The 27,707-nt window shown below is 38.6% G+C and overlaps 1 protein-coding gene across 1 annotated transcript in view; it reads right to left on the minus strand.

Moving 5' to 3' along the window:
- Positions 1 to 19,378, minus strand: part of FAP1 (Chalcone-flavanone isomerase family protein) — a 93,294-nt gene extending 73,916 nt beyond the window's left edge. The window contains exon 1 of the mRNA XM_089439449.1: positions 18,329 to 19,378. Within this exon, the coding sequence (XP_089295575.1) occupies positions 18,329 to 18,749 (421 nt within the window). The 5' untranslated portion in view covers positions 18,750 to 19,378. The remainder of the gene's footprint in view (positions 1 to 18,328) is intronic.
- Between the last annotated feature and the right edge of the window lie 8,329 nt (positions 19,379 to 27,707).

The following is a 27,707-nucleotide window of genomic DNA, read 5'->3' on the forward strand; positions in this document are numbered from 1 at the left end:
AATGACCAACAATAGTGTCAACAAAAGATGATGTGTTCTGTTGCTAGACCAAGGCAAATAATGTTTGTCATATGTCAAACAATCATCTAGGAGAGTCTTAATGATTTGACTTTCCTTTTCAACTTTCTGACCAAGATATATCATGCCTTTGCTATTGACTTTCTGCCCAAGTATATTTCTGACCTATATGCATCATGTTCTTCCTTTAACTCCCTCTGAAGATATGTCTCCTTTTGAGATAGTTGATTGCACGGTATTTTATTAAAACTTCCTCTAGAGTAAGTGTACTTCTTCCTTCCATGCTGTTATTTAATTGACTTCTTTGATCAAGCTGCTTCTTTAGACTTCTTTGAAGATGATGTCCATGAAATGTAGAATGATGAGATTCCTCCTTTGATAAGAGTAACCTCATTTATGCTTCCATGCTGCTTCTAGATTGTTCTTCAATGCATATTGATAAGTTGTTTGCTCTTCTTATAGAATAGACTTCTGCTATGTTTCTTTGATTCTTCCATTCAAATGTTAAACTCTGGTAGTATCACTAGGTTGATGCTTGAAACAAAATATCATGTTGGAGAGACTTCTATAATGCTGCATAATGACCTTGACTCTGCTATTGTTCTGCTTCTATTGTAAATCTTGTAGTCCTTGCTTACTAAATGATTGTTTCTAAATATTCATGATGAAATTAACATTTTCAACTGATATGGTGACTGTAGAATACTTTTGATTGTGGAACAATGTGTAGACAACTTTTGATGACCCAAACTCTTCTAAACTATATGCTTCCTTCATGACTTCAAACTTGCGAATTTCAAGAGAAACTTCCATCCTTCTCATGTAACTGCAACTGTGTATTTCTTCTAGAATTTTATATAGACTCTATTTCTTCCAATGCTATATGCTTCTTCAATGACTATAATTTGTGAATCCCAAGAATTTTCTACACAAATGTAAATGTAACTGCTACTCTAACTACCATCTTCTTAAAAAATGAAAACAAACTGCTTGCAAACTTGGTATTTGCCAACTTCTTTAATAGTAAAGGTCCTTGTTGTCTTCAACCTTAGGTTTATTTTCGGCTTCTTCATCTTCTGCAATATGTGTTTCACTTCTCTCTTTCCTCTTGTTATTTTTCTTGTTCTTAGGGTCCTTGGGGCAATCCCTTTTATAATGTCCATATTCGTTGCAACTAAAGCATTGCACTTTACACATGTCTCGGTTTCCATGTGGCTTGTTGTTGTTGTTGTTGTTTTTATTATTATGAGGTCTAAATCAATGTTGCACTAATTGTTATCGGGATTAAATCGGCGCAGGGAAAAAATTGGTAAAAATCGGGAAAAAATCGTAACATACAAAAATATTCATTTTTTTCAATTTTTTTAATATCTAAAGCATCTACAACATAAAATAAATACATTGACACATAAATATGATAAAAGAACTAATATATAAGATGTTTAATATCATTCTAGTGCCACACCACACATAACAGTGAATCATGTCCTGAATAGTAAGTCTTGACTCATGACTCCCAACTCAGCCTCAAAATATCAACAAAAAATATAATAATGTATCTCATATCATGAATCATAATGTCATATACAATGAAATGAACCAAATAACTAAAGTCTAATACTACTGATTTCCTTTGCCCCTCTAGATGTAGATGTTGGTGGAGTTGGTAGTAGACTTTGTTGTGCTCTAGAAGCTGAAGAACTAGGAGCTACAAGAGGTAGACCACGTCCTCTATTGGTGACAGGGGTAGCTTGGGTCACCTCCTCCTCCTCATAAAAAAAAAAAAATATATATATATATATATATATATATATATATATATATATATATATATATTTTTCCAAAAAAAATAGCGATTTTTCCATGAAAATCGCGATTTTTTCTTAAAAATCAGGCAAAAAAAAAATCATTTTTATCGGTCGATTATATCGCGAAATTTAAAAAATCGTGATTAGTGCAACACTGGTCTAAATCTTCCAAATCTTCCAAACCTCTTCCTTGATCTAGCAGCAAAAGCTTGAGCATTTTCATTATTGGGTTCGGTGTCGTCCTTGGCTTTCAACCTTGCTTCTTCTAGAACACATAGAGCCCAAAGTTCTTCAAATGTTGGAGTATCTTTTCTTGAATAAATGCTACTTACAAAACCATTCCAATCTAGAGGTAGAGAATTGAGTACAGAAGTGATTAATTCAGAATCTAATATGATTTCTCCAAGCCCTTGAAGTTGATCCTTTAACTTTGAGACTTTCATAAGGTATGAGGCTACATCTTCATCTTTTGATATCATTGTTCTATAGAGTTGAGTCCTTATAGAAATTTGATGACCTATGGTATTGACGGAATATAATTTGACCAATTTGTCAGACTTCTTTGGATGTGGTTAAATCTGAAACAAAGGAGATAAGATGGTCTTTGATAGACTCAAAGAGAATCCTTTGAGCCCTAACTTCTCCCTTATTATGTTTGGCCACTTCTTGAGCATTGCTCTCGTCTGGTATTGGAACTTTGCCTAGAACGAAATCCATGACTTCATTCTCTATGAGAACCAAATCAATTCTCTTTTTCGAAACCTTGAAATTAGAGGCCCCATTAAATTTGTTGTCTTCCTTACAAATAGATGCCATTTCACTAGGAGGTTGAGACATAGAGTATAGTAAAGTACTTACTTGTCAACGAAGATGAGGTCGTTATAAGAGTGCTTCAAGAAAGTTGATGATGCTTCCAAGAGTCTTCAAAGATATTCTTGATTGGTGTTGCTATAGTGATATCTTCAAGGACGCTGCTACAGTAATGTCTTCAAGCTGCTATAATGACTTCTTCAATGATATGTGATGAATGAGCAAGAGCTTGACAACGTTTCCAAAAGCCTTCAATAATGTCAAAAGAGAGAGATTGTTGCTACAATTGTCTTCTTCAAAAGTGAGTGATGACTGCTACAAAGATGATGACCTTTGGATCTTCTTCTATTTTCCCTTTAATAAAAAGAATATCTTCAAGTATAATTGTTGCAATAAGTGTCCTCAAATGTAACTGTTGCAAGTGTGTCTTGAGAGTGAGATAATTGTTGTAGAAGTATCTTCAAATATGCCAACAAAAAGTGATCTTCAAGCTACCCTCCCTTCACCTTAGCTCTGATACCATGTTGAGAAACCAAGATGCTAGTAGATTAGGATTGATTTCTCTTAACTTGATAATTACTTGTGAATGTTTGTTGGCTTCTTATTAAATTTATATTCTCTTCATCAAGCAATTACTAACATGTACAAAACATGAAGATCACAAAGAGACAAAGTGTTAGAAAATGTAACTAGGTTCGGTCTTCATAATTATTTTTGTACTTATGTCATTGTATGTTCTATGTAAAAAGCAAAAAGAAGAAAAAGAAAAAATTATTTTTCAAGCATGGATTTCATGCTCAAAAAATTATTATTTTATTAGATAAGCATGTTCTTCATGCTTCTAGGATTTGTTGAGTCAAAGTGTCAAAGTCCTAATTGGACCTATAATAAAGAAAAAGGAAAAAGGAATTTTGAATATGTAATTTGGGTCAAAAACCCCTCTAGATGCCAAGTTGGCATACCTATCAAGTTGGCCCTACACCGAAGGACATGTCTATTCACACCCCTTTGGACAATAGAAGATGATTTGAGCTCATTTGGAGACACACAATTCTCTTGATTAGTTTTGAAATTTCACAGAAAAAGGAGAGACAAAGTCTAAAATTGAAGAAGGGTTTGTGGAAGATTTGCCTCATCATATCTCTTGTTGAAGATTTGTAGTTGGTCTCTTGTTGTTGATGGATTTATTGTGCAGAAGGAGGGTTTGACTTGGCATCTAAAAGGCTGGTATTTTTTTGTGGTCATTCGCATTATTTGTTTTTCGATGGAGATGACAGTTGTGTTAGTTTGTTGATATAATCCTCAAAAGCTCGCATTTAGAGTGGCATCATGGATATTTATGATCACTCTTACTCAGTATGAATCACAATCAATGACAATGGCTCAAAGTGACTTGATTACAGTAGTTCTTAAACCTATTTGTTGTGCTATTACTACACCTTTGTACCAGATGACTCCACCATGGCTTGCTTGACATTACCCAATGATTAGTTTGATATGCATAGCCCACACAATACTCCCACTCATTTTTGTGGCACGATGGTATGCTTGTTGATCTCTATACGGCTCATTGACTTATTGGAACACATTCTGAAAATACTCGTTCTCTCCTGTGGCTTGTATACTCTGGCCCGCAATTGATCTCTTGACAATAGCTTACCTATCTTTGTGGCATCATGACTTTGATTGATATTACATTACAAGTGACATTACATTGGTAAGCATTCACAAAATTAAGGCTCCAGAACTGTGACATGAAACCTACGAGTCGTGGCATCATATACTCTACGGCATTAATGGCATATATGACAACACTTAACAGTGACCTTGCAAAGTTAAGGCTAAGAAGTATGTGACATATGAAAAAGAAAAGACCGAGACTATAAATTGAAGATACGAGAAGCATCTACATCAAACTCGAACCCATACTCTCTATGTGTTATAAGAAAAAGTCTGAAATTAATTCTAGTTTTGTAACAGATGACCAAAAGTTCATCTTGTGGGAAGCACAAGTATGAGAAGTTGCGACATTATCTTCATTCCAAATTCATAAACAGAGGATATATCAATAAAGTTGACCTACCAATAAATTTGACGAAGCAATAATATTAATATACTTCAATAGCTCATATCGACATTTCTCAAAATCTTGTTATGGCTTGTTGTATGACTCGATCGTATAGAAATGTTGAAAATTTACATAATGACAGTAACCAATGATGCATAACAAGTGATTGTGTTGACAACATTATTGAGAAAAAGAACAGCGACCCTGATTAGCAATAAATTAGAAAGTGACCATGATGATATGACTTAAAGACCGTGACATCAACCTTATTGCAGAAAGAGGCAATAATGGAAAACAGATATGGTAAAGATCACAAAGGTATGTACAAATTTTTATGTGCATTTCATGTTATGGGTTAAGTTTTTCTAGGGTTTTGCAATTGTTCCTTTACATCTTGAGAATCTAGGGTTTGTAGGCCTTGCAAAATTGTGAAGTCTTAAAGTCTCTTGGTATTTAGTGTTTATGTACCCTAGTTCAAATTGAATAAGCCCTAGGAGCGAAACCCCTAACCCTAATTATTCCCTCTAAGAAATCCTTAGTTCTTGGGAAATGGTATCTAAGGTTTGCAAGCTAAGAGTTCTTTAATATTAATATATCTTGAAACCCTAGCATAAAAGAATTTTGAGAGAATGATTCTATCGTATGATAATACCCTAGCAAAAGTTGGATTAAGATAAATCCTAGGGCTTGAAGCCAAAACCCTAGGACTTGGTGTTTCCACTAAAAGTAAAAACCCTAATAAGGGTTAGATCAAAGAATATCTTAGGTTTGTGTCTAGAACCATAGAAGTACATTTTTTAGAAAACATGGAAACCCTGATTGACAGAATTGACATCATGCTCTTGTCTTTGTATATTTTGCTTGGTTGTACTTGCTAATGATTGCAAGCACATAATGAAGGCTATCAAAATGGTAGAAGCAAGATGAGAAGGATGGAGGAACAAAGTGAAGCAAGATTCGTGCTTGATGATAACTTCTTGATAATGATGAGTATGGTGGAAAGAGGGAGTTGAAAAGAGTTGAAAAGACCTTGATAATATTGAAGCTTCCAGCTGATGAGTTCATTCCAGGAACACATTGATGATTGAAAGTTGAAGCCAAACCTTGTTGCAACATGAAGATAGAACATGTAAAAGAATGTTGACTTCAAAGGGAGCAAGTAGCAAAATTTGACATGACACTCTGACTAGAGGATATCATAATTTGGCAACTCTGATATTAATAATCTTGGGATATGACTTGGCTCCCTGGTAGGACATATTGCTATAGCGTGTGAAGAGGCTGGAAGGAAAGTTTGTTAAATGATGTTGTACCTACAACTGCGTGGTTTGATCATGGAACACATGGATTGTGTGGATAGCACTTTTGATGGCTTAGATAAGCATGAGAACATAATTGATATTGGAAAGTTAAGGCATAACTCTGTTATGAAAGAAGAAGACATGTGCTAGCAATTGTGAGGAATCTCGACTCCTTGAAGAAGATAGATGAACTAGTTGATGATAAAGTTGCATGATGATTGATGAAATCCAGAAAGGTCGAAATTGATGATATTAGGAGCTGAGAAACCCTGTCATGAAAAGTGAAAGAAGGTCAAAGCCCAAACATGAGGTATTGCGAGATAGGAGCCCTTGCAGCTACCACTAAGATCTCCACGGAAGAACAAGTAGTTGATGTATTGATGAAGTATGAGACCAACTAAGGATTGTGATGATGTCTCCCTGATTGAGAGGGAGTAAGAAATCTCCTCCATGTTTGAGGAGTAAGGACCTCCTCCCTGATTGAGAGGGAGTGATGGTGGACACCATATTCTCCATATGTGTCATGCACTAGGCTAGGACTAACCATCATACATATAGTGTATCTGGGACTGGTACTCCTTAAGGATTGGGAATCCAAGATAGGAAGTAGTCTCGTGGACCGACACTCTTTGAGGATCTTACAAGGTATCCAAGATAAGAGTGGTCGAAGAGGACTGATATTCTTTGAGGATTGGGAATCCAAGATAAGAATAGTCCTAAAAGGACATACCTTGTGAACATCTGGATGGGGTATGTGCCTTGAGAGGCTAAGGTGTCCATATGTATGCCTCCCAACATTGTGCTCTAGTCTTGTGGAGAGTTAGAGCTTGTCAAGTTAAGGCCTTTCTATGTTTTTATTTGACAATGTTGGTTATGATGTTGATGCTTAAAGATGGCTTATCAATTTGACTCTTCTTATGAGAATATTTCAATTTGAGAAGTATCCTTGTACTAGTTATGGAATTATGAATACCTCCCTAGTTAAGAGGGAGTGTTAGAAAATGTAACTAGGTTTGGTCTTCATAATTATTTTTGTACTTATGTCATTGTATGTTCTATGTAAAAAGAAAAAAGAAGAAAAAGAAATAAATATTTTTCAAGCATGGGTTTCATGCTCAAGAAATTATTATTTTATTAGATAAGCATGTTCTTCATACTTCTAGGATTTGTTAAGTCAAAGAGTCAAAGTCCTACTTGGACCTATTGTAAAGAAAAAGAAAAAAGAATTTTGAAATATGTAATTTGGGTCAAAAGGCCCTATAGATGCCAAGTTGGAGTTGGCTCTGCCCCAAAGGACACGTCTATTCGCACCCCTATGGACAATATAAGTAGAGGATGATTTGAGCTCATTCGGAGACACATAATTCATTTAATTAGTTCTTAAATTTCGCAAAGTAGGGCCAAAGTCTGAAATTGAAGAAGGGTTTGTAGAAGATTTGCCTCATCATATCTCTTCTTGAAGATTTGTTGTTGGTCTCTTGTTGTTGATGGATTTACTGTGCAAAAGAAGGGTTTGACTTGGCATCTAGAAGGCTGGTATTTTTCTGTGGTCATGGGTCTTGGATATCTCACTTTGATCGAATTCTATAAGAAGAGAATTTTCTGGGTTTTTATCTTGTATTCTTTAGTCTTTTGTGATCTTCATGTTTTTATTATGGTAATTGCTTAATGAAAGAAAGAAAAAACATAATAATAAAAATACCAACAAAATCACAAGTAATTATCATGTAAAGATAATTCTAATCTAATCGTAAGCCTCTCGATTTCTCAACATAAAGGACACAAGAAATTGGGCTCCAAGCCTGGGCAAACCCCATAAGGGAGAAAACCCAGACAGTACTCTTCTTAAAGGATCAGATCGAAGTGAGATATCCAAGACCCAGGACCAAGACCAAGACTACCATAAAGAACCCAAGTCAACCCTCCTCCAAGTTACCTCCAAACAAGTCAAAGTCAACATTGGTCAACCTTCTCAAATCTCGTCAAATGAAAAATTTCAAACCTGTAATTTTTTGTAGAGTTGCTCTAGTACCTTTGCACATGTGAGAAAAAACAAGCTATAAACCCAAAAATTTTCCCTCCTTTGACTTCTCTTCTCTCTCTTTTGACTTTGTTGGTTTATCTTTTCTTGGCACAGAAATTGATGATGATGATAAGTGATTAATTGGTCTCCAAAGTGGTCGAGTTGACTATATATATACACATCCAGGAAGGTCGAACAGTTGCCTCTAGGGCCAACTTGGTCTTGTGGATGACATTTTGACTCTTTGACTCAAGACAAAAATAATTTTCCTTTTCTCACAAGAAGTCCATATGGAACTTTGACTCAATTACATTTCTTTGACTCCTAATAAATATTATTTTGATTCAATTGACCCTATAAGCATGAAGAACATGCTTTGACTAGAAATAAAATAACAATAATGAATATAATAAATGGATATAATGTTAGTTTTGTAGCATCGGACAAGTGTTCTAGTCTCGACTTTGGTCAGAGAGGCTAAGGAACACAAGATCTCCAAAACCCAGAAAAAGTTTCAGGAGAAAACACCTAGAGATGGCTCAATTAAGTTAATTGATCAATAATTAAATATTTCCTAAGTCTAACTTAGGAAAAGTGATTAATTAACAACAATTAATTGAGAAAGGTGAGAATTCTCTAGAAACTCACATGGATCGAGTTTGAGATGATCTTAGCCATTGATGGGGATCTAATCATGGTCATTGGTTCACCACTGAGAGATTATAAGAGAAACTCAATGGATAGATGGAGAACACACTTGAGAGGCCGAGTTCCTTAGCAGATCGAGCTATCCAGCTGCAAAGGTTGAGCAGAGAAGAAAAGTTCGAGCCAGAAGGGACGCAGAGACAGAGAGGGAGCAGAGAGTAATTCCGGATAAGTTTCTAGTTCCAAGGAGGCAACAACAAAGAGGCCAAGTTATTCCACTAGAGGCTGGGACTACGCATGCAGCTTCAGTGAGGCAGTTCAATTTGGCTGAGTTGGGGATTGATTATGTTGTCAAAGGTCGGGAAAATTTTCCAAAGGGCTGGAGGATCGCTTCCAGTAGCAGCAGCAGACAAAACGACTTGATCAGAGGAAAATTCAGACCGTGTGTGTGAGGGTCTGCACAAGCACTGCGCAAGGGTTATTGAGGGCCAGTTTTTCTGAGGCAGGTCGTATCGAGATTACTCGTGGAGAGAGAAAATTCTCTCTAATAATTTTTTGGCTTTTTCCAGGGACTTTTGTCCAAAAGCAACAATGTCGTTTTTATTGTGTGTGCGCTATATTTTCTCAGTTCCATAATTACTTCCGCAGTACATTTTTTATTTTGGGTGAAAATTGCAGTTGTGATTTTATTCGTTGTTTATCGAAATAGCAAATAAACTGCACATAATAATATTCAGTTAGAAGAATAATTTCCAATTGTTGCAATAGTTGAAAATTTCACATGGTATCAGAGTGAATTTAAACACAGATCAGTGCCTCAATGACGAGGAGAAATTTTGCAACTTCAGAGGGAGTCTCTGAGCAAAATTTATGGGTCTACGCAGAGGTCTAGCCAGGCAATGTGAATTGTTGGGCAAGGGTTCGATTTCTAGTCGCAAGTGCAGGAAAAGTTCAAATAAGCCCAATAGTAGTTCCAATAGGCAGTGGTTTTGCCGAGAAGCAGTTTCAGTGAGCGGACCAAAGAATTCATTGAGCAGATTTGGGCGCAATATTTGCACTAGCATCTGAGTGTCAAATAGATGAGAAAAGCGCACATAGAGGATTTTTCTCAGAGGGTTTCCAGATTCAGTTTTTTGGACAAAATCCATGAGTTCCAATAGCAAGTGGCAGTAGCAACAAGCATAACTAATTATTCCAAGAGGAAGTGCAAGTAGCAGTGATCCAGGTGGATATTGGTGGCCACCCGCCTATTCCACTTGGACCCTCACCATTGTTTCTTTTAGTTTTTCAGTTTCCTTAATTGTAGCATAGTTTACTATTTTTGGCAGTTTTTCGGGTCCTAAACTTCCGGAGCTGTTTTGAGGCCCTAAACAACGTTTTTTTGGCAATATTCCTTTTGGGATTTCACTGAAATTACGTGTTCAGTTGTATTCCTCGGAGAGATCTTTCCAACGAGGTACCATGCACGCCAAATGGAGATAATATGACCAAGTTACGACCCTGGGAAGTTGGCTGCCCAACTAACCCCAACAGGACCCATAAACTCTTGGTGTTACATCTCCTCGGGTTAGGGTTTTGGTTGTTTAGGGTTTTCTCTTATTGTTCAATAATAAAAAGGCCCTTGAGCCTCATTGTAACTGAGTTCAGAGGCATGTAGCCGCCACATATCTTCTCAGAGATAAGCTACCATCGCCTAAGCTAGTCTTATTTCCATTATGTTTGTAAGCATATTTCAGTATTTGATATTAATGAAATGAAGTGTTATTTCTGCTGCATCTTTGTATTTATGGTTATATCTGTAATTTGTTGCATTCTTATTTAAATCTGGATCAATGGTATCAGAGCGGTCTGCTCTTTCTCTGTTTTTCTTTGCATGTCCCCAACAAGGTCGGGATATAAGGAGTTAGGGCTTGAACTAGTCGAACCTTTGCAAGGCCAGCCTCACAAATCCCGATGGTCTCTCACGGCAGATGAAAAGAAAGACGAGGGGGTAGGAGATCCTATTAAAATCTTGCTCGAAGAAGCCCTCGAGCGACAAAGGAACGCAATGATCGACAACTTTGCCCAAATACTTCTGCGGCTACCCAGGGGTGACACATCTACTTCCAGCAGCTACTTTGGAAGCGCCACACCTTTTAAGGTACAAGTTAACTTTGACATTCCCATATTTGAGGGTCAGATAGATGTGGATGTCGTAGATAAATGGTTAAATCTGCTAGAAGGATATTTTTCTGTTCATGATTTTTCCAGCCGGGAAAAGATCACTTTTGCACTTCTCAAAGCTGCCCCCCACGTCAAGGACTAGTGGGAAACCTACTGCGAACAGAAGGATGACAATACGGCCTCACTCCGCACCCACTTGGAATTCATTACGGGATGCCATCAAGGAGCAGTACTACCCTGTCGGAAGCTATGAGGATAAATACATAAAGTGGACCACGCTGCGACAGGGAAGGGACCAAGACATGCCAGAGTTTACCAATATTTTTCATACCCTTCACACAAAGTTGGGTATCAAGGATTCTAAGCGGCATTTGGTACTCAAATACCGCGGCTACCTACACAGGTACATCCAAGACAAGATGGAGTTCCTAGACATCTCCTCGCTTGGCACGGCGTACCGATACGCTGTCAAGATCAAGCAGAAGTTTAAACAAAAGAAGCGAGACTTTGGATCTGCAAATCCGAAGAACAAAGGACAAAGCCAAGGTGAGGTGACCCAAGACAACCCATCAAGCTGCAAGAAAAGAACACCACCACGAAGTCAAAGAAGGACACAGGAAAGTGGTGTGAGTTCCATAAGAGCCCCACTCACAACACAAGTGAATGTCAGACCAAGCAGTCGTTGGTGGCTGAGTTGAAGGCTTCAGAATCAAATGCATGTTCCGACCTTAAGTCAAAACCCGACAAGGGTAATGACAAAGGGAAGCAGATTATTGATGCGGAGCCCAGCGCCATTGTTGCCACCGCCAAGATCTAGAAGAATGAGCCTGAAGATCCAGAGGAGGGGGAGTGTCTTTTCCACTCACAAATGTGGGTGAAGGGTTCGCCGTTGCAATTCATTGTCGACAGTGGCAACCAAAAGAACCTCATTTCAGCATAGGTTGTGAAGCAGCTAGGCCTGCTGACCATACCACACCCGTAGTCATACAGCATCGGGTGGCTTCACCAAGGACGAGATCTCCAAGTCAGCCAGCAGTGTCGCCTTCCCTACAGCATCAAGCCCTTCACAGATGAGGTATTGTGTGATGTTGCTCCTCTCAACATTTGTGATGTATTATTAGGACAACCATACTTGTGGAAGCGACATGTTGTATATGAGTCTAGACCTCGCTCTGTGATTATTTCTTTGGGTAATACGTTATACAGGATACCGGAGGTAACCCCACTTACTGCCACCTCTTTGATCTTTACTAAGAAATGCAGTAAGATCATCTCCCAGACTAGGAAATTAGTTTTCTTTCTGGTTCACTCTCAAAGTAAGGGGAAGATCGTAGCCACATCCATGGCCCCTAGGAAGGGTTCCTCCACGCAGCAGAAGCAGGTGGATATGGTCATGAAAGAATACAGGGACATCTTCTCCTCACCCATAGGGGTACCGTTGCACTATCAGGTCAAGCATTCGTTCAATCTGACTCCCGGAGCACCTCTACCCAACGGGCCGATATATCGTCGCTCCATTGTGGAAAATGCCAAGTACAAGCAGCGACATGATCAACATCGGGTGCCACACAAGTTTCAGGTGGGTGAAAAAGTTTGGTTGCATTTACACAAAAGAATGCCTTACAAGAGCCCATCGGAAGCTTAGACCACTCCGATATGGTCCTTACACCATTAGCAAGGTTGTGGGAAACAATGCTTTGGAGCACAGCATTCCCCCATTCCTTGGCTTGCACCCAATGTTCAATGTAGATCGCCTTCGGCCATACTGTCCACCAATGTTGGACACATCTGACATTATAGAACAGCTCACACCCACAGAGCTCAACCCGGACTGCATTAAACAGGCCACAATTGATTAGATCATGGACACGCAGATCAAGAACACTTGGCAACATAAGATACAGCTATATCGAGTTGTCAAAGCAAGCCAACTCCTTCACCAAGGCAAATGGCTCACCAGGGACCAAGTTCAGCAGAAGTTTCCTCATCTCATGGAGGAACTCAACACAATGGGGACCATTGCTTCCTAAGGGGGGAGGACTGATCCAAGTGGATATTGGTGGCCACCCGCCTATTCCACTTGGACCCTCACCATTGTTTCTTTCAGTTTTTCAGTTTCCTTAATTGTAGCACAGTTTACTATTTTTGGCAGTTTTTCGGATCCTGAACTTCCGGAGCCGTTTTGAAGCCCTCAACGACATTTTTTTGGCCAATTATTCGATGATTGCTATGGCAATCATATTGATTGTTGTAGCCCTCAGAGATATCTTTCCAACGAGGTATCATACGCGTCAAACGAAGATAATATGACCAAGTTACGACCCTAGCAATTGGATGCCCAACTAACCCTTACATGGCCCATAAACTCTTGGTGTTACATCTCCTCGGGTTAGGGTTTTAGATGTTTAGGGTTTTCTATTATTGTTCAATAATAAAAAGGCCCTTGAGCCTCATTGTAACTGAGTTCAGAGGCATGTAGCTGCCACATCTCTTTTTCAGAGATAAGCTACCATCACTCGAGCTAGTCTTATTTCCATTCTGTTTGTAAGCGTATTTCAATATTTGATATTAATGAAATGAAGTGTTATTTCTATTGCATCTCTGCATTTATGGTTATATCTATAATTTGTTGCATTCCTGTTTAAATTTGGATCAAGCAGAGCGAGCAGCCAAGCAGGAATGGGAGGAGATTCCTGTTTATTTTCCAGTTGTGAGTTTTGAAAAAAAATGGCCTCAGTAGGACTTCGAGATCAGGATAGGCTAGATGGAGCCTCAAATTATTGTATCTGGAAAGCCATAATGTCTTTCCTACTAGATGAGCATGGTCTAAAGACGTATGCAGAGAGAGTTGTAGTCGTACCTACAGACCCACAGCAACTAGAGAATTACAATAAGGAGATGGCCAAGGCGAAGCGATTGATCCTTGATGGTGTTCAGGATCATATAGTCTCACACTTAGCGGCCAAGAATACGACCAAAGAAATGTGGGATGCAGTTGCTACGCTTTTCCAGAATCCTTCCGATAACTAGAAGATGTTTTTGAAGGAGAAGTTGAGGACCACCAAGATGCATAAGGGTGAAGGGGTCACTCCTTATCTCACCAAAATTCGGAGTGTCCAAGATGAGCTTGCCACAGTTGGAGAAGCAGCTCAAGAGAGTGAGTTAGTGTGTACAACTCTCAATGGTTTCACCCCGGAGTGGGCTACCTTCGTTTAAGGCATTACTGGACGAGATAATTTAATGGGATGGGATTGGTTATGGATAAATTTTATGCAGGAGGAGATGAGGCTTGCTCTGATTGAGAGCAATATCAGGGGGAACAACAGCAAAAGACCGAAGGGTATGAAGGAAGAGGAGAATGTAGCCCTTGCATCGAAGGGGAAGGAAAAGAAAGGTCCTAATCAAGGACAAAGCTCACAGGGAGGAGAAAAGAAGAAGAAAGATTTGTTGAAGATCAAGTGCTTCAGGTGTGGTGAGTTCTGTCACTACAATACCCAATTTCCAAAGAGGAAGAAGGATACGAAGGAGAAGAAGGAGCAGGCAATAGCTTCGACAGAGGTCGATAATTTTTCTTCCAAGTTGGACGATGAATTCACATTGTACACAGCTATACCTCCATAAAAGAAGTGGGGTGACATTGAACTTTAGTCACCAGAGTTGTAGAGTTTTTTAGGGAAGGTCCAAGGATGATAACATCAGACAAGTGTTTCCTCATGCATCATTACACTTGCTATAGGGGCCCAAAGTATTCAGTAGCAGTTGGATTAGTATCAACATGGAGCAATCAGTTCTTGGGGGACAATTGCAGTCAAATGCTGAGGAGTGTAGAACAATTGCAGTGCAGACAGTTACTCAATGGACAGAGCAAAGGCTAGTAGCAGTCAAAGAGACAGGAGACGGTTGCAGAGCCATTGGAGAGACAATTGATCCAGATTTCTCAGTTGTAGCAACAGCAGCAGCATTAGATCAGTTGCAGTGCAAAGCAGAGTTGGCAGCAGTACAGGTGGTATAGTGCAGTGTCAACTTGCAACGCAGATGCAGGTTGGTTCAGCTCAAAGTGGCAAATGAATCGGAGTTGCACAGTGGCTTGGTGGGTAGTGGCAGATTGTTACAATTGTCAGACATCAACAATGTGTATGGGAGGATATTATGAAACAGTGAGAGAACATCTTCCTCGCTAAGAGGGAGTGTTAATTTTGTAGCATCAGGGGAGTGTTCTAGTCTCGATTTTGGTCAAAGAGTCTAAGGAACACAAGATCTCCAAAACCCAGAAAAAGTTTCAAGAGAAAACACCTAGAGATGGCTCAATTAAGTTCATTGATCAATAATTAAATATTTCCTAAGTCTAACTTAAGAAAAGTGATTAATTAACAACAATTCATTGAGAAAGGTGAGATTTCTCTAGAAACTCACATGGATCGAGTTTGAGATGATCTTAACCGTTGAAGGAGATCTAATCATGTTCGTTGGTTCACTAGCGAGAGATTATGAGAGCAACTCGATGGGTGGATGGAGAACACACTTGAGAAGTCAAGTTCCTTGGCAGATAGAGATATTCAGCTCCAGAGGTCAAGCAGGGAATAAATGTTCAAGCCAAAATGGACGCAAAGACAAAGAGGGAGCAGAGACAATAATTACGGAGGAGTTTCCAGTTCCAGAGAGACAACAACAAAGAGGCCAAGTCATTCCACTAGAGGTTGTGCAGGGACTATGCAGGCAGCGTCAGTGAGACGGTTCGATTTGGCTGAGCAGGGGATCGATTCAGTTGCTGGAGGCCATGAAAATTTTCCAGAGGGTCGGAGGATCACTTCCAGTCGCAGAAGCAGGCAAAACGACTTGATCAAAGGCAGATTCAAGCTATGTGTGTGAGGGTTTGCGCAAGCACTACATAGGGGCCTGCGCAAGGGTCCTTGAGGGCCAGTTTTTCTGAGGCAAGTTATGCCGAGATTGCTCATGGAGAGAGAGAAAATTCTCTCTAATAATTTTGGCCAGATTATTTGTTGAGGATAACCAGATTGGCATCCAGATTGTATTCAAATTTTCACTATTGCATTATAATAATAAAACCCTCATTTGTTGCACTGATTTTCCCACATTGGGTTTTTCTGGGGACTTTTGTCCAAAAACAACAATGTCGTTTTTATTGTGTGTGCGCTCTATTTTCTCAGTTCCATAATTATTTCCGTAGTGCATTTTTTATTTTTGTTGAAAATTGCAGTTGTGATTTTATTCATTGTTTGTCGTAATAGCAAATAAATTGCACATTATAATATTCAGTTAAAAGAATAATTTCCAGTTGTTGCAATAGTTCAAAATTTCACATATAATAAATACATCGATAGTACATTTGAATTATATTATAAAGATTGACCCTAGTTACATTTCCATAATTATGTTGGGGGCATTTGAAGTAGGTATAAACTTTTGTTCACTAGCTTTTATGCCTCAAATCCTTGCAAATCAGCACAGCCAAGTTGTTGTTCTGGCAATGTTTTGAGTCCCTGGGTTGATCGTTCAGTAGGTGGCTTGGGAAAAAACTCTTTGTCTCTTCAAGGTTCTGTGGCCCATAGTTTCTGATTATATACATAACAACAGGGAGAACGGAATCGGGAGGGGGCACAATTGCGTGACACTTCGAAGAAAAAAGAAATCACAATGTGGAGAGGCCCAGTAGGCTCAGCAAGCAATAACAGTTGGGTCTGGCATGCCAATTGCAGTTGCAATGACAAGGTCAACCAGTTGATGAAGAAATTGGATGCTCTCCCAGTAGACTTGATTGTGACTAACCTGAAGCTCAAGGAGCAAATGGCGATCAACGTCCAGGCGACGGAGAAGATTCAACCCTTCACTAAAAGTTAGCCAGACATGAGGACGAAACAGAGGCAGCCAGATCGTGGAACTGCGAGAACAAATACAACTCTTGAATACCAGACATAGTGACAACAACAATGCGAATTGGAGACAAGGTGGTCAGTGCCCAGATCTCAACTGGCCAGCAACAAAGGAAGAAAATAGTAATTGAAGCATGTTTGTTGCAAATTTTGTTTTTTGCTCAACAATTTTTGTAGAATCTATACCTACACGAATGTACTAAATTTTGACATAATAGGTAGTCCTATAAAAGTGCCATTTGACAATGTCAGTCATAGGGACTTACAAGAAGGGGATCATTTTGTAAAATTTCCGACCAGGCACAAACTTAATTTTATATATATATAAGAGAAAATGGTCAGCCCACCCAAACGTAACAATATTAAGAATATCTAACATGACAAAACACATAAATTGACACCAATGACCTATTATGACTATTACATTGATATAAATACCCTGCCACGCATATGTGAACCAATATGAGCCAATGGAGGAATCACTAAAAGATACTAAAATAGTATTAAAAGGAGATTTAACAAATTACTTTTTAAAGATATAGGAGAATTGGTAAGATTATCTGGGTGGGACCTGGGTTTAAAGCCGGTGGCTACTATTATAACTTTTAGGCCATTATAACTTTTAAGCTAGTGTCAGTAGCTTGCAAGCCAGAGTATAATAGGTAATTTATGGCTTAGTAAAAAATGAGACATCCTTTATGGTGGCCAGTATGTCCCTTTACAAGAATTTAACTTGAGTGAAAAAAAGAACAAACTATGCTACTAATCACTCAAACTAAGGAACCTAACAATTTAACCGACCAAATAAATTGATAATAAAAGCTCATCACATTGCCTTACATAACATAACAGACCTATGAACCCATAGGACCCACTGGAGAGGCCATCTCCTGTGTCATAGTGATATTATGTTGTGCTACGGGAATGAGAAAATCAGACCTGGCAGCTTAAGGTATATAAGAAAATCAGACCTGGCAGCTTAAGATTTTCCAATCATCGAGTTTTATTTACTTCTTATTTTGCTCATTGTGATCGGGAACACTTACCCAAAAATGATCCAACAGAGTCTTCTAAAGTCCATTATTCTGCTTCCATGTGCTTTGAAGAGAGTAGATATGCTGTGGCGATTTTTTTTTGAGATTTCTTTGGGTGAGATTGTTATTTTTTTGTTATTTAAAAATATTTTGCGGTGATTTTTTTTGGATTTCTTTGGGTGAGATTATTATTTTTTTGTTATTTAAAATAAAAATACATAAACAAATTTGAAATTTTAAAAAACTTTAAAATGTTTATTTTGTGTAGACTTAATACTTCAAATAATTCATTCTAACTATTTTTAACTAAATTTCAAATAAGTATCATCAAAACATTTATTAAAAAAAAACATTTAGACTTCTCTGGAAGCACACACATCAAGGAGCTTGAACTTATTCTGGACATTTGTATGCATTTAATTATGCTTTACTTGCATTTCTCAGGGTGTATCCACATACAGGTGACAGAGAGAAGAGCGGTGATCAAACAAATTCAAAAGAGTAATGACACACCATGCAGAGAAAAATGATATGAAGAAAAACTAGCGAAGAAAAAAAAACACTTACCAAATGCATATACATTGATGCTTTTGAGGCCCAGTATGCTCTTCTTCCTCACTCCAACTCCAGCAAGCTGCTTGGTTTCATAGGACACAGATGGGAAAGAGACCCCAGTGATGGATTCCACGATCGTTTTAGTTTTCTCCGCGTGAGCAACCTCCGTGGCCAATGACAAACAGGCTAGAGGACCGCAAAAATAGTAGGGTGCCCTTCTTTTCTGAGCGCAAAGGTCACGCAGACTTTGGACCACCCAACTTCTCTGATTGGCAAGTTGGGGAGCCACGGCCAGACCAACTCCAATTCCCACGCTCAATGTCACTGCTAAACACCTAATAGATGATGAGGATGTTGATGAAGTGCGTGTGGAAGAATGCGGTGGGAATGGAGGAGAGTTTGGGTTTAATGGCAGAGGTAAGGATGATGCCATTGCAGTCAGATAGCAAAAAGATATCACTGCAAAATCTAGTAAACTTATAACCCTCAAATGAATTATATCGCTATATCAATTCGTGGGTAGGTAGGAAGTGTGAATCAATAACAGCCACTACCCAGATGAAATTCAGGAGTGAAACTCGGAGGAGATTAATGAAACTGAGTCTGTTTAAAATGTTTTATTTTTAAACAACTGCTAGATTTTCGTTTCCAGAGGGAACAGAGAGCCCAGTCCTGAAGGTTGTTGAAATCGAAGTTTCCCTCTTTTGCTTACACGCAAGAAAACATGACATTTGCAATGGAATGGAGAATAAGTGGAAGAGACCCTTGCTGCAATTTCTAAAGCCAAGGCGATGGATGCCCACATGGGCTTCCAGCTCAGGCTGTACTGGTATTGATATAATTATTGAGTTAATAAATTTCACCGCATTTGGTGGATAACATTTACCAAGACAGTTGATGGCAGGAGTACAGACAGTGGAAAAAAAGGTTTCAGAGCCCCAACAATCAAAGTATTAGGTGAATATCAACGTCAGCCTTTCATTCGGCACACATTAACAAAGACTCTACGTTAATGCCGAAGTATGCAAACATAGGAAGAAACTTGTGTATAAAGGTAGTGTCCATTTCTTCTCAAAACTTGTTGGATTGCAACCGTTTCTTATAATGTTGAACGGTGAGGAGATTAGTGGTTAACCTAATTATTAGCATATTTTTAATGTGGATGTTTTTCCTTTTTCAAAATTAATGACGTTGGTTTTATAATTAATTTTATAATATGTATTTAGATGATGTTATTTGATAAATTGTATAGTAGTTTTATAATTATATTAAGTAAATGCGAAAAGATAACTATTTATTTATATGATATTATTTGTTATTTAATAATTTGTATGGTAATTTCATAATTGTGTTAGGTAGATGTAAAAAGGTAACCCTGCATTTATATAATGTCATTTTTTATTTGGTAATTTTATAATTGTATTAGGTAAATATGAAAAGTAAACATAGATTTAGAGTTGTAAACTAGTTAATATCTGAAATTTTTTCTCTTGATTTAGAAAAGAATACTTGAAGATGTTAGTGTGACCAATATATATATATATATATCCTATTAAACGTTGGGAGATTAATCTTTCCTTTAATCTAAATATTTATTTATGGTCATGCAAGCATCTTCAAGTAGTTTCTTCTAAATTAATAGAAGGAATTTCAAACAACATATATATATATATATATCAAATAAAAAATATAATTACTTTTTTCATAATAGTATTGAATGGAATAAAAGTATTGAATATATCTAGTGGCATTGAGTGTACCTCTATGGTGTTTTGTGGAGTTAGAATCTCTATGGGAAACCTTAAAATAGTTAGAAGTCCATGGTGTTTTGTGTAGTTAGAATTTATATGGGGAACCTTAAAATCGTTAGAAGGCCATAGCCTTGCAATAGTAATAACATTATGGTGTGAAAGAATTTAATGGTGAGAATTGTGCATGGATCTAAAACTTATTGTTGAAGCTCATTACTATAAGTTTTGGGTTATAATCAGCGTAGATCAATCTCAATTTTGGATCTATCAAGTGTCAAGAGGGATCAAATCTCTCGAGGTGTAAACCTTTTCTCAAATTTTGCACTCAAAAAAGGCACTTGCACCTTGAGGGATTTGACCCCTCTCGACGCTTGATAGATCCGAAGTTAAGAGGGATCTATGTTGGTTTATGTGATTTGGTTGTACTCATTATTTATTTATGTGATTTTGTTAGAGCATTAAATCACTAAGTCAACAAGTTTTTCAAAAGGTTTTAGAATTAAATAAAAGAATTGGATTATTATGCAAGTGGTTGTACTTCTTAGGTACATATGTTTATTTATGTGATTGTGTTCAAGCTTTAAATCACTAGGGCAATGGGCTCTTTAAAAAAATTTAGCCTCTCATTGGTGATCTTGTTGGACATTGTGTAGTTGACATTGTGGAGGAGATCTTAACACTTGTGGAAGCCATCTTGTGGTTAGTATTATCCATGTCTTGATGTATTGTTGGAGGATGTACATGGCATCCAAATGGCATCTTTGCAATGTATCTCCTTTAGTTGAATTCGTCTTTGTATGTTGATAATCCAAGTTCAATATGTAAGAATGAGTTGTTGTGGATGATTCCTACTTGTTGTAACAAGGAGGGTCGAGTCCCTTATATGACTAAATCAGAGGTCCAAGAAATTTGTCATGAGGTATGTTGATGTTTGAGGACCCATAAGAAGAAAATCCTGGAGGTTCTTGTGACTGGTGTGAACACAGTAGTCTAGATTGTGATGACCTCAAAAATCTGAAAAGAGGTTAAAAATCTCAGAAAGTTCAAACTTGTAAAAGGTTTGAGTTACCTCTGTTGTTTGAAGTGAGGATCGAATTTCCTCTATCTATATCCTATATATAAAAGACAGTCGAATACACCTCATTAGGAAGTCAACCTGAGGAGAATAAGAAATTAAGAGTTTGGCAACTACTAGTATTGACATCTTAGTTGATGATATGTCCTGTAGCAAGATCCAAAAGTTGTTTTCATTAATACTCTGAAGTGAAGTTTGAAATGGGAAAGTCTGAGACAAATGAACATTGATTCGAATGCCACACAAAGTTGTGCTACTATGGAAAAACATATTTGAAGTCATATGGATTATAATAGCAAACAAGGAAGGCCATTTGAAGTTTTGTGTTAAAGCTAAGTTTTGTATGATGATATGTATATTGCAAACATTGTTGATGATTTTCTTGAAGGGTTTGCAGATTTGAAGATAATGCAACAATGAGAGTTGAAGAATTTGAAGATTTTATGGCATCTTAATATTCTAGGGTTTGGTAGATTGGAAAATATTGTAGTGTTTTGAACATTGAATTGTTTAGGGTTCATGGACTCATGGACCTTAGGATTGTTTGCTAAACTGTAAGAAGAAACCCTAGCTCCTTGATGATGGTATGGTTGAGGTTATCTGAATCCAAGAAGGTTGAGATTAAGAGGGAGTTGACACATTCTCAAGAAATAAGTACTTTTTTATTAATTCTTTCGCTATTTCATTATTAGTCCCTTGTCTTTATATATTTTGTTGGGTTATATTCCCTGCTTAGTTGTTCTTCCATGGTCCCCTAGAGAGGTCTGCAGGTACACAATGAAGGTTTTCAAGGTTTTGATAGTAGAAAGATGTAATGGAAGAACAAGACATGTGACAAGAAGACTTGTGTTCAGAGATATTGGATCAGTTGGAATTTGAACTCAGAAGGAGCTCATAGATCAGTCAGATTGAGGTATGCCTTGATGACTTTCAAAGAATGAATGGGTGACAATCTTAGAGAAGTACAAAGCTAAGGATTACTTTAGTAACAGGGAGAAGAAACATCTTGTCAGGTACACTTTTGTTAAGAGGTTATTATCCTTATGATACCTGCTATTACATCAAATGGATGTAGAAATTGTCTTCTTGATGAAAGGAGAAGTGTACGTAAGAGCTACCTCAAGCCTATAAGGTTTATGAAGAAGTCTTATGCCTGTAAGCAAAAGAAGGCTTTGTACAAGCTCCTCATAGTTGGTACAAGATGAATCCTATATGATTTATTTTCTAACAAAATTACGAAAGCTTGCATGTCAAAGATAGTTGCAGTGATTGGAAGATTTGCTCTAGAGGAATAAGTTTCAGCTTCGGAGAGAGTTGACCACTAGATTTGTAACAAATAGTTCTTATGTGTTTATATAGAATAAATAGCAGAAGGAGAAAATAATATTTGTTTCAGAAAGAACACTTTGTTAGGGTGACCAAAATGAAGCCACGATGATGGATTCATGAAGAAAGCAGATCAATGTACGTTTGAGCCAGGACTTGAGGCTTAGATTGTGTTGAAGTAACAACATGGTATAATTTATCATGGCTTATACAACTATGAGATATGTGTTATCACACAGGTTGTCCCCAGGTTGGAGTAAGGGATACGGCCGAGGTAACCACAAACCAACTTTGGATTGCAGGTTCTAGCCTCACCTGCAATCAAAGAGGGCTCTCTCTTTGGGATTTAGCTTTGTTGAAATTGATCTTAGGCTAGCTATTAAGTTCAGGGGTTTTTGTTCTGTTTTGGTGGGAAAATTGATGTTTCAGGTAGAGAGGCATAGCACAGTCTGAGTGTTTCAAACCATTGGGCGTGGAGTCGAGGAGGAGGACTGCTCGTGCATTTCTTCGGTCACAATAAGGGAAAAATGGAGCAAGATAGCTGCGCATGAAACAATGTTCCAGGTATTAATGGTGGAAAGAATGCTAAGTAATGAGAGGCAGTTAAGAATCTCTCAATCAGCTTAACAGATGGAGGTAACAGAGCTCTACCTAGGGGCAGTAAAGAATCCCTAGATAATTGGCAAACACAGGTGAATCGCGGTAAATATGAGCCAGGAGGAATTCATATTCATAACCAATTCATTCAGAGGAAAACATACAGAAATAGCAGAAATTGAGCATAGAGTGTATTTAAACAAATTCTAGGCTATTCTTTCTTCCTGCTTTTTAGACAGTGGTAAACAACAAAACAGAGGTAAGAAGCACTTATTGCTTCAGGCTGCAGCACAAGGATTCCATCTTCAGGTCTTCAAAACATTCATTTACAACAAACAGTTTGCTCTCCAAGCTTTCAGCAATCTTTGATTATAGAAAAACTCAGGTATACAATGCGAGTCTCTAGTGAAAATTCTCAATTGACCAACCCTTAAAACAGTGTAGAGGATGGTATATATAGGGGAAAAACTCTCTACACCTGCTTTTATTACATCTTGACCTAAATAGGTCATAAAAAATGATTAATTGACCTAATTATATCAGAAATAAATGCATGAAAATATCTTGGGTTGTGCTGAGGGCGGCCGTATCAAAACTGAATAAATTATGTTGTCCTCGGTGGCTTGGTGCATTGTTTTCAGCAATAAATGTGTATGGGTTTCTGCTGCTTTGCTGTCTGTCTGCATTTAAAGCTTTAACTGTGATTTGAGGGCAAGGATGGGCTTACGCCTCTTAATTTGACTTTGCTGAGGGGGTTCATCAATGCTCAGGTGCTTCGAGCCCCTAAAAAATCTTGACTGATACTCTTTGGCTCTTCTTCCTTCTCTGATACTCTTTGACAATAAATTGGGATGTTGTTCTGATGTGCTATGCGTCAAATCAACATTTAATGGTCGTTGTTCGGTTGTCTTCTTTAAAACTGTCTTCGACTCCTTCCTGAATGCTTCGTGAAGAAAAACGGGTCATTCGGCGCCTTTCGGGCTTTCTGGGGACTGCATGATGAAAAATTCCCTAAAGATTCTCCATTACGGCCTATTAGGCGCAAATCACTCATCAAAAACTGCCTCAGAAACTGATTCCGGGGCTCCGAAGTGTGATTTTTGCCCTTCGCGCTGAAAACTGATGATGACATCAGCATGACGGGACTTTGTACGGCGGGTGACGTCAGCGATGATGTCAGCAAGATGACGTGGCAGGATGACGTCAGCATGATGACGTCATCACGTACGGAGGTGACGTGGCAGTACGGCAGGTGACACGGTGGCAGGGCACGTGGCAGGGTGACTCGGCGGTACAGTGGCAGGAGGGCCACGCAGGCGGATGACGTGTCATGGTGACTGGGCAGGGGGGTGACGCAGGCAGGTGACGTCATTGCGCAGGAGTGGTAAATGGTTTTGGGCGCACCGCCTTAGCGCCTGGGCGGTTTTGTCAGAGGGGGCTCCGCCACAGCCCAGAAGGCGACGCGTGGCGGGAGTACGGCGGCAATACCGCCCATCTCCCGGACGCTAACCTTCGGGCGGCTTGGGAGATGGGAAAGCCCGCCAGTCGTTGATCTGGGCGCAGGACGATCGGACGGCTGGCGGGAAGGACGGGGTGACGGCGGGTTAGTGGGCGGGGATATCCGCGGGAATATTCTGATTTAAATATAGCGCGACGGGGGTTTTTAGACTTAGGGAAAGTGGGTTACAGGGTTTAATGAGCGCGGGTTAATGTATTTATGCACAAAAACTTAGGATAAGGGCGAAGTGTGGGTTTTTTTAGGGTTTTTTAGGGCAAGGGGGGGAGGTTGTTAGCATGACCAAGTGTCATCTAACTCCTGCTATGACACGGATGGGCTAAGAATAGCCCCAGATGGACTATTTTTCCCCAGACTTAGAAAAAATATGGCTATGTTGCCAGGGGGGGATATTTACATAGGGGAGTTTTATATACATTTTTTAGTAGGGGAAGGGGAAAAACTGATGGGGAGTTATATACTAGAGTTAGTAGTTAATATGGAGATGATAAGAAAGCGCTAAGGTAAGAGACCTTAGGCTAATTTTGGGAAAAAGAACTTGTAAAGAAATGAAATCCTTGAGCGAAGCAGATCTCCACTAAGGCAAATGATATGGAAAATGATGAACTAAGAGGAATCAAGCAGATCTTGACCTCTTTGGGAAATTAGTAAGTGACTTGGGGAATTAGAAGAAGGGGAAGTTAGTGATGTCCAGCTTGAGCTCCACCAGATGAAAATTGCCTGATAACTGTGATCTGGAAAGATATATACTTAGAAACACAAGAATTGATCATGAATCACTCTGCAACCTCACAGCTACCTACCCAGCCTACTCACCTAACATTTTTTCTTCTTTTGATTTGGGTGCACTTAGACTTGCAGACCCAGATTTACAATTTTTTTCTTTTTGAATGCTTCCTATCTAGATCTACACTTATTTCTGCCAGGGCCCAGATTAAGCAGTTGGGTCCCTTTGATTCTCTACCTATCTACAGATCTGCCAAGATTAAACTGTTTGGTCAGATGCATTCTCTATATTCTAAAACAGGAAATTGAAACCTAGGGAGACCAAGATTAGACTGTTTGGACCTCCCTTAAATGAAAATTCTTCAAAACTGGAACAACTCATCAAAATTGGAATACAACAGTGCCTTTGAACTAGCACACTTCATGGCATCCTGTGGAAATATGGAACACTGCAGCCTGCAAAGTATGACATATTTGGCATGTAAAAATGTCAATCATGAAAAATGAAACCCTGTTGCAACAGGAGGCTAACAATATGAATCAAACAATGAAGTACAATTACAGGAATTCGCAAATTCAAATTGGGTAGGAAGTGCTTGTATATTGCTTCAGCAAACATCTATTGCAACTTGGTTGGCAAGTTGAGAAGCAGTATGGCTCCAACTTGCAAGAATGTTTGATATGGTGCAAATGATAGCTTGATGACCGGTTGAAGCACATTGAGATCAAGTACCACTATATCTATGATTAGGAACAGAGGAGAGCAGTGCAGTTCGAGTACAACTCCACTAATGAGTAGATAGCAAACATTCTGACAAAGCCTTTGTCTCGGATGAAGTTTGTATACTTCAGGGATAAGCTTGGACTTGTGGATATTCCTTTTGTCATTGAGAGGGAGTGTTGATTTGATGATTGTAAGAGCCCTATCCTAGGCTTTGCTAACTGATCTATTTCTAAAAAATTTAAATGCAATAAGAGGCAGTAGTTTACTTACTTACAAGACTTTTAGACAAATAAAATTTTACCATTTACATTCTAATAAAATTTACATGAGTAATTTATGGAGGAATACCTGTACCGGTGGCTGGTGGAGATGCCTTTGTCTTGTTGCTCCTGCTGAACGCTCCTTTTGATGGACCCAACTAGATTTACCTCCCAGCCAACTAGGAAATAATCCCTAGCCCAGAAAACCTCCATGTATTCCCTAGCCCTCCGAGCCCAAGTCCAACTAGATGTAGTGTGTGTGTCCAAGATGAATGATCTAGACCAAGATGAACAATATTTCCCTCCTCTCAACAACCCAAGAAACCTCCAGGGGTTCCTAAGATCTCCAAAATCACAACAAATCATAAAATCACAACCAACCCTGCAATCATAAACAAGACCCCACCCCCCTTTTCTCCCTTCCCCCTTCCCTTTTTATACCCTCCCTCTCTTCTCCATCTTAACCACCTCTCATTAATGTCATTAACTTCTCATCCATCTTTACAGTTGACTTGTCTTCTCCCAAGTAAAGTTGGGAGTACATTTGGAAATGTGACATGAATATAAAATTTGTAAATTAATGGGAGAGGACCATGTCTTCTCCCAAGTAATGTGTGTTGAATATATATATTGATAATTAAATGGAGAGGACTATGTCTTCTCCCAAGTAAATGTGAGGGTACATTTGGGAATGTGAGATGTAATTAAATAGAGAGGACCATGTCTTCTCCCTAGTAAATATGAGGGTACATTGGGGAATGTGAGATGAATATATATATTGATAATGAGTTGGAGAGGACCATGTCTTCTCCCAAGTAAATGTGAGGGTACACTGGGGAATGTGAGATGTAATTAAATGTAGAGGACCACGTCTTCTCCCTAATAAATGTGAGGGTACATTGGGGAATGTGAGATGAATACATATATTATTTGAAATAATGGAAGGAGACCATATTCTACCTAAGATTCAATTTGAGAAGGTAAGCTGGGAATTTGAATAATAGAAATCATGAATTTTATATTAGACCATATTTCTCAATATTTTCAGATAATGTAAACATTAAAAAAATTTGCAGGATAAGATTTAAGTGGGGCATTACATACACCCTCCTTCAGAAAACTTCGTCCCGAAGTTAGAATGAAAAGATACAAGGAGTTTGAAAGCATAGCAAACCAGAGAGAGTTATAGCATTAAAATTTGATAAGTCAGAAAATGACATTACTTCCCATCAAGAGTCTCCAACTGATCTATATCCTCCTATCCATCCTGACCTAGATCTGTTCCCACCCTATCCGTCCTCTGCTGCTTTATTAGTGGCAACGGCCATACTAACCACTAATAAAACCGACATGGTAGAAGCGTCGAGTACATCGACCTAACTTCCCCAGCAGGTAACTCGCAATCGTCATCACACG

The sequence above is a fragment of the Pinus tabuliformis genome, chromosome 9 (genome assembly GCF_031772625.1).
Source record: "Pinus tabuliformis cultivar Carrire ecotype Pingquan chromosome 9, CPIR1, whole genome shotgun sequence".
Classification (NCBI taxonomy): Eukaryota; Viridiplantae; Streptophyta; class Pinopsida; order Pinales; family Pinaceae; genus Pinus; species Pinus tabuliformis.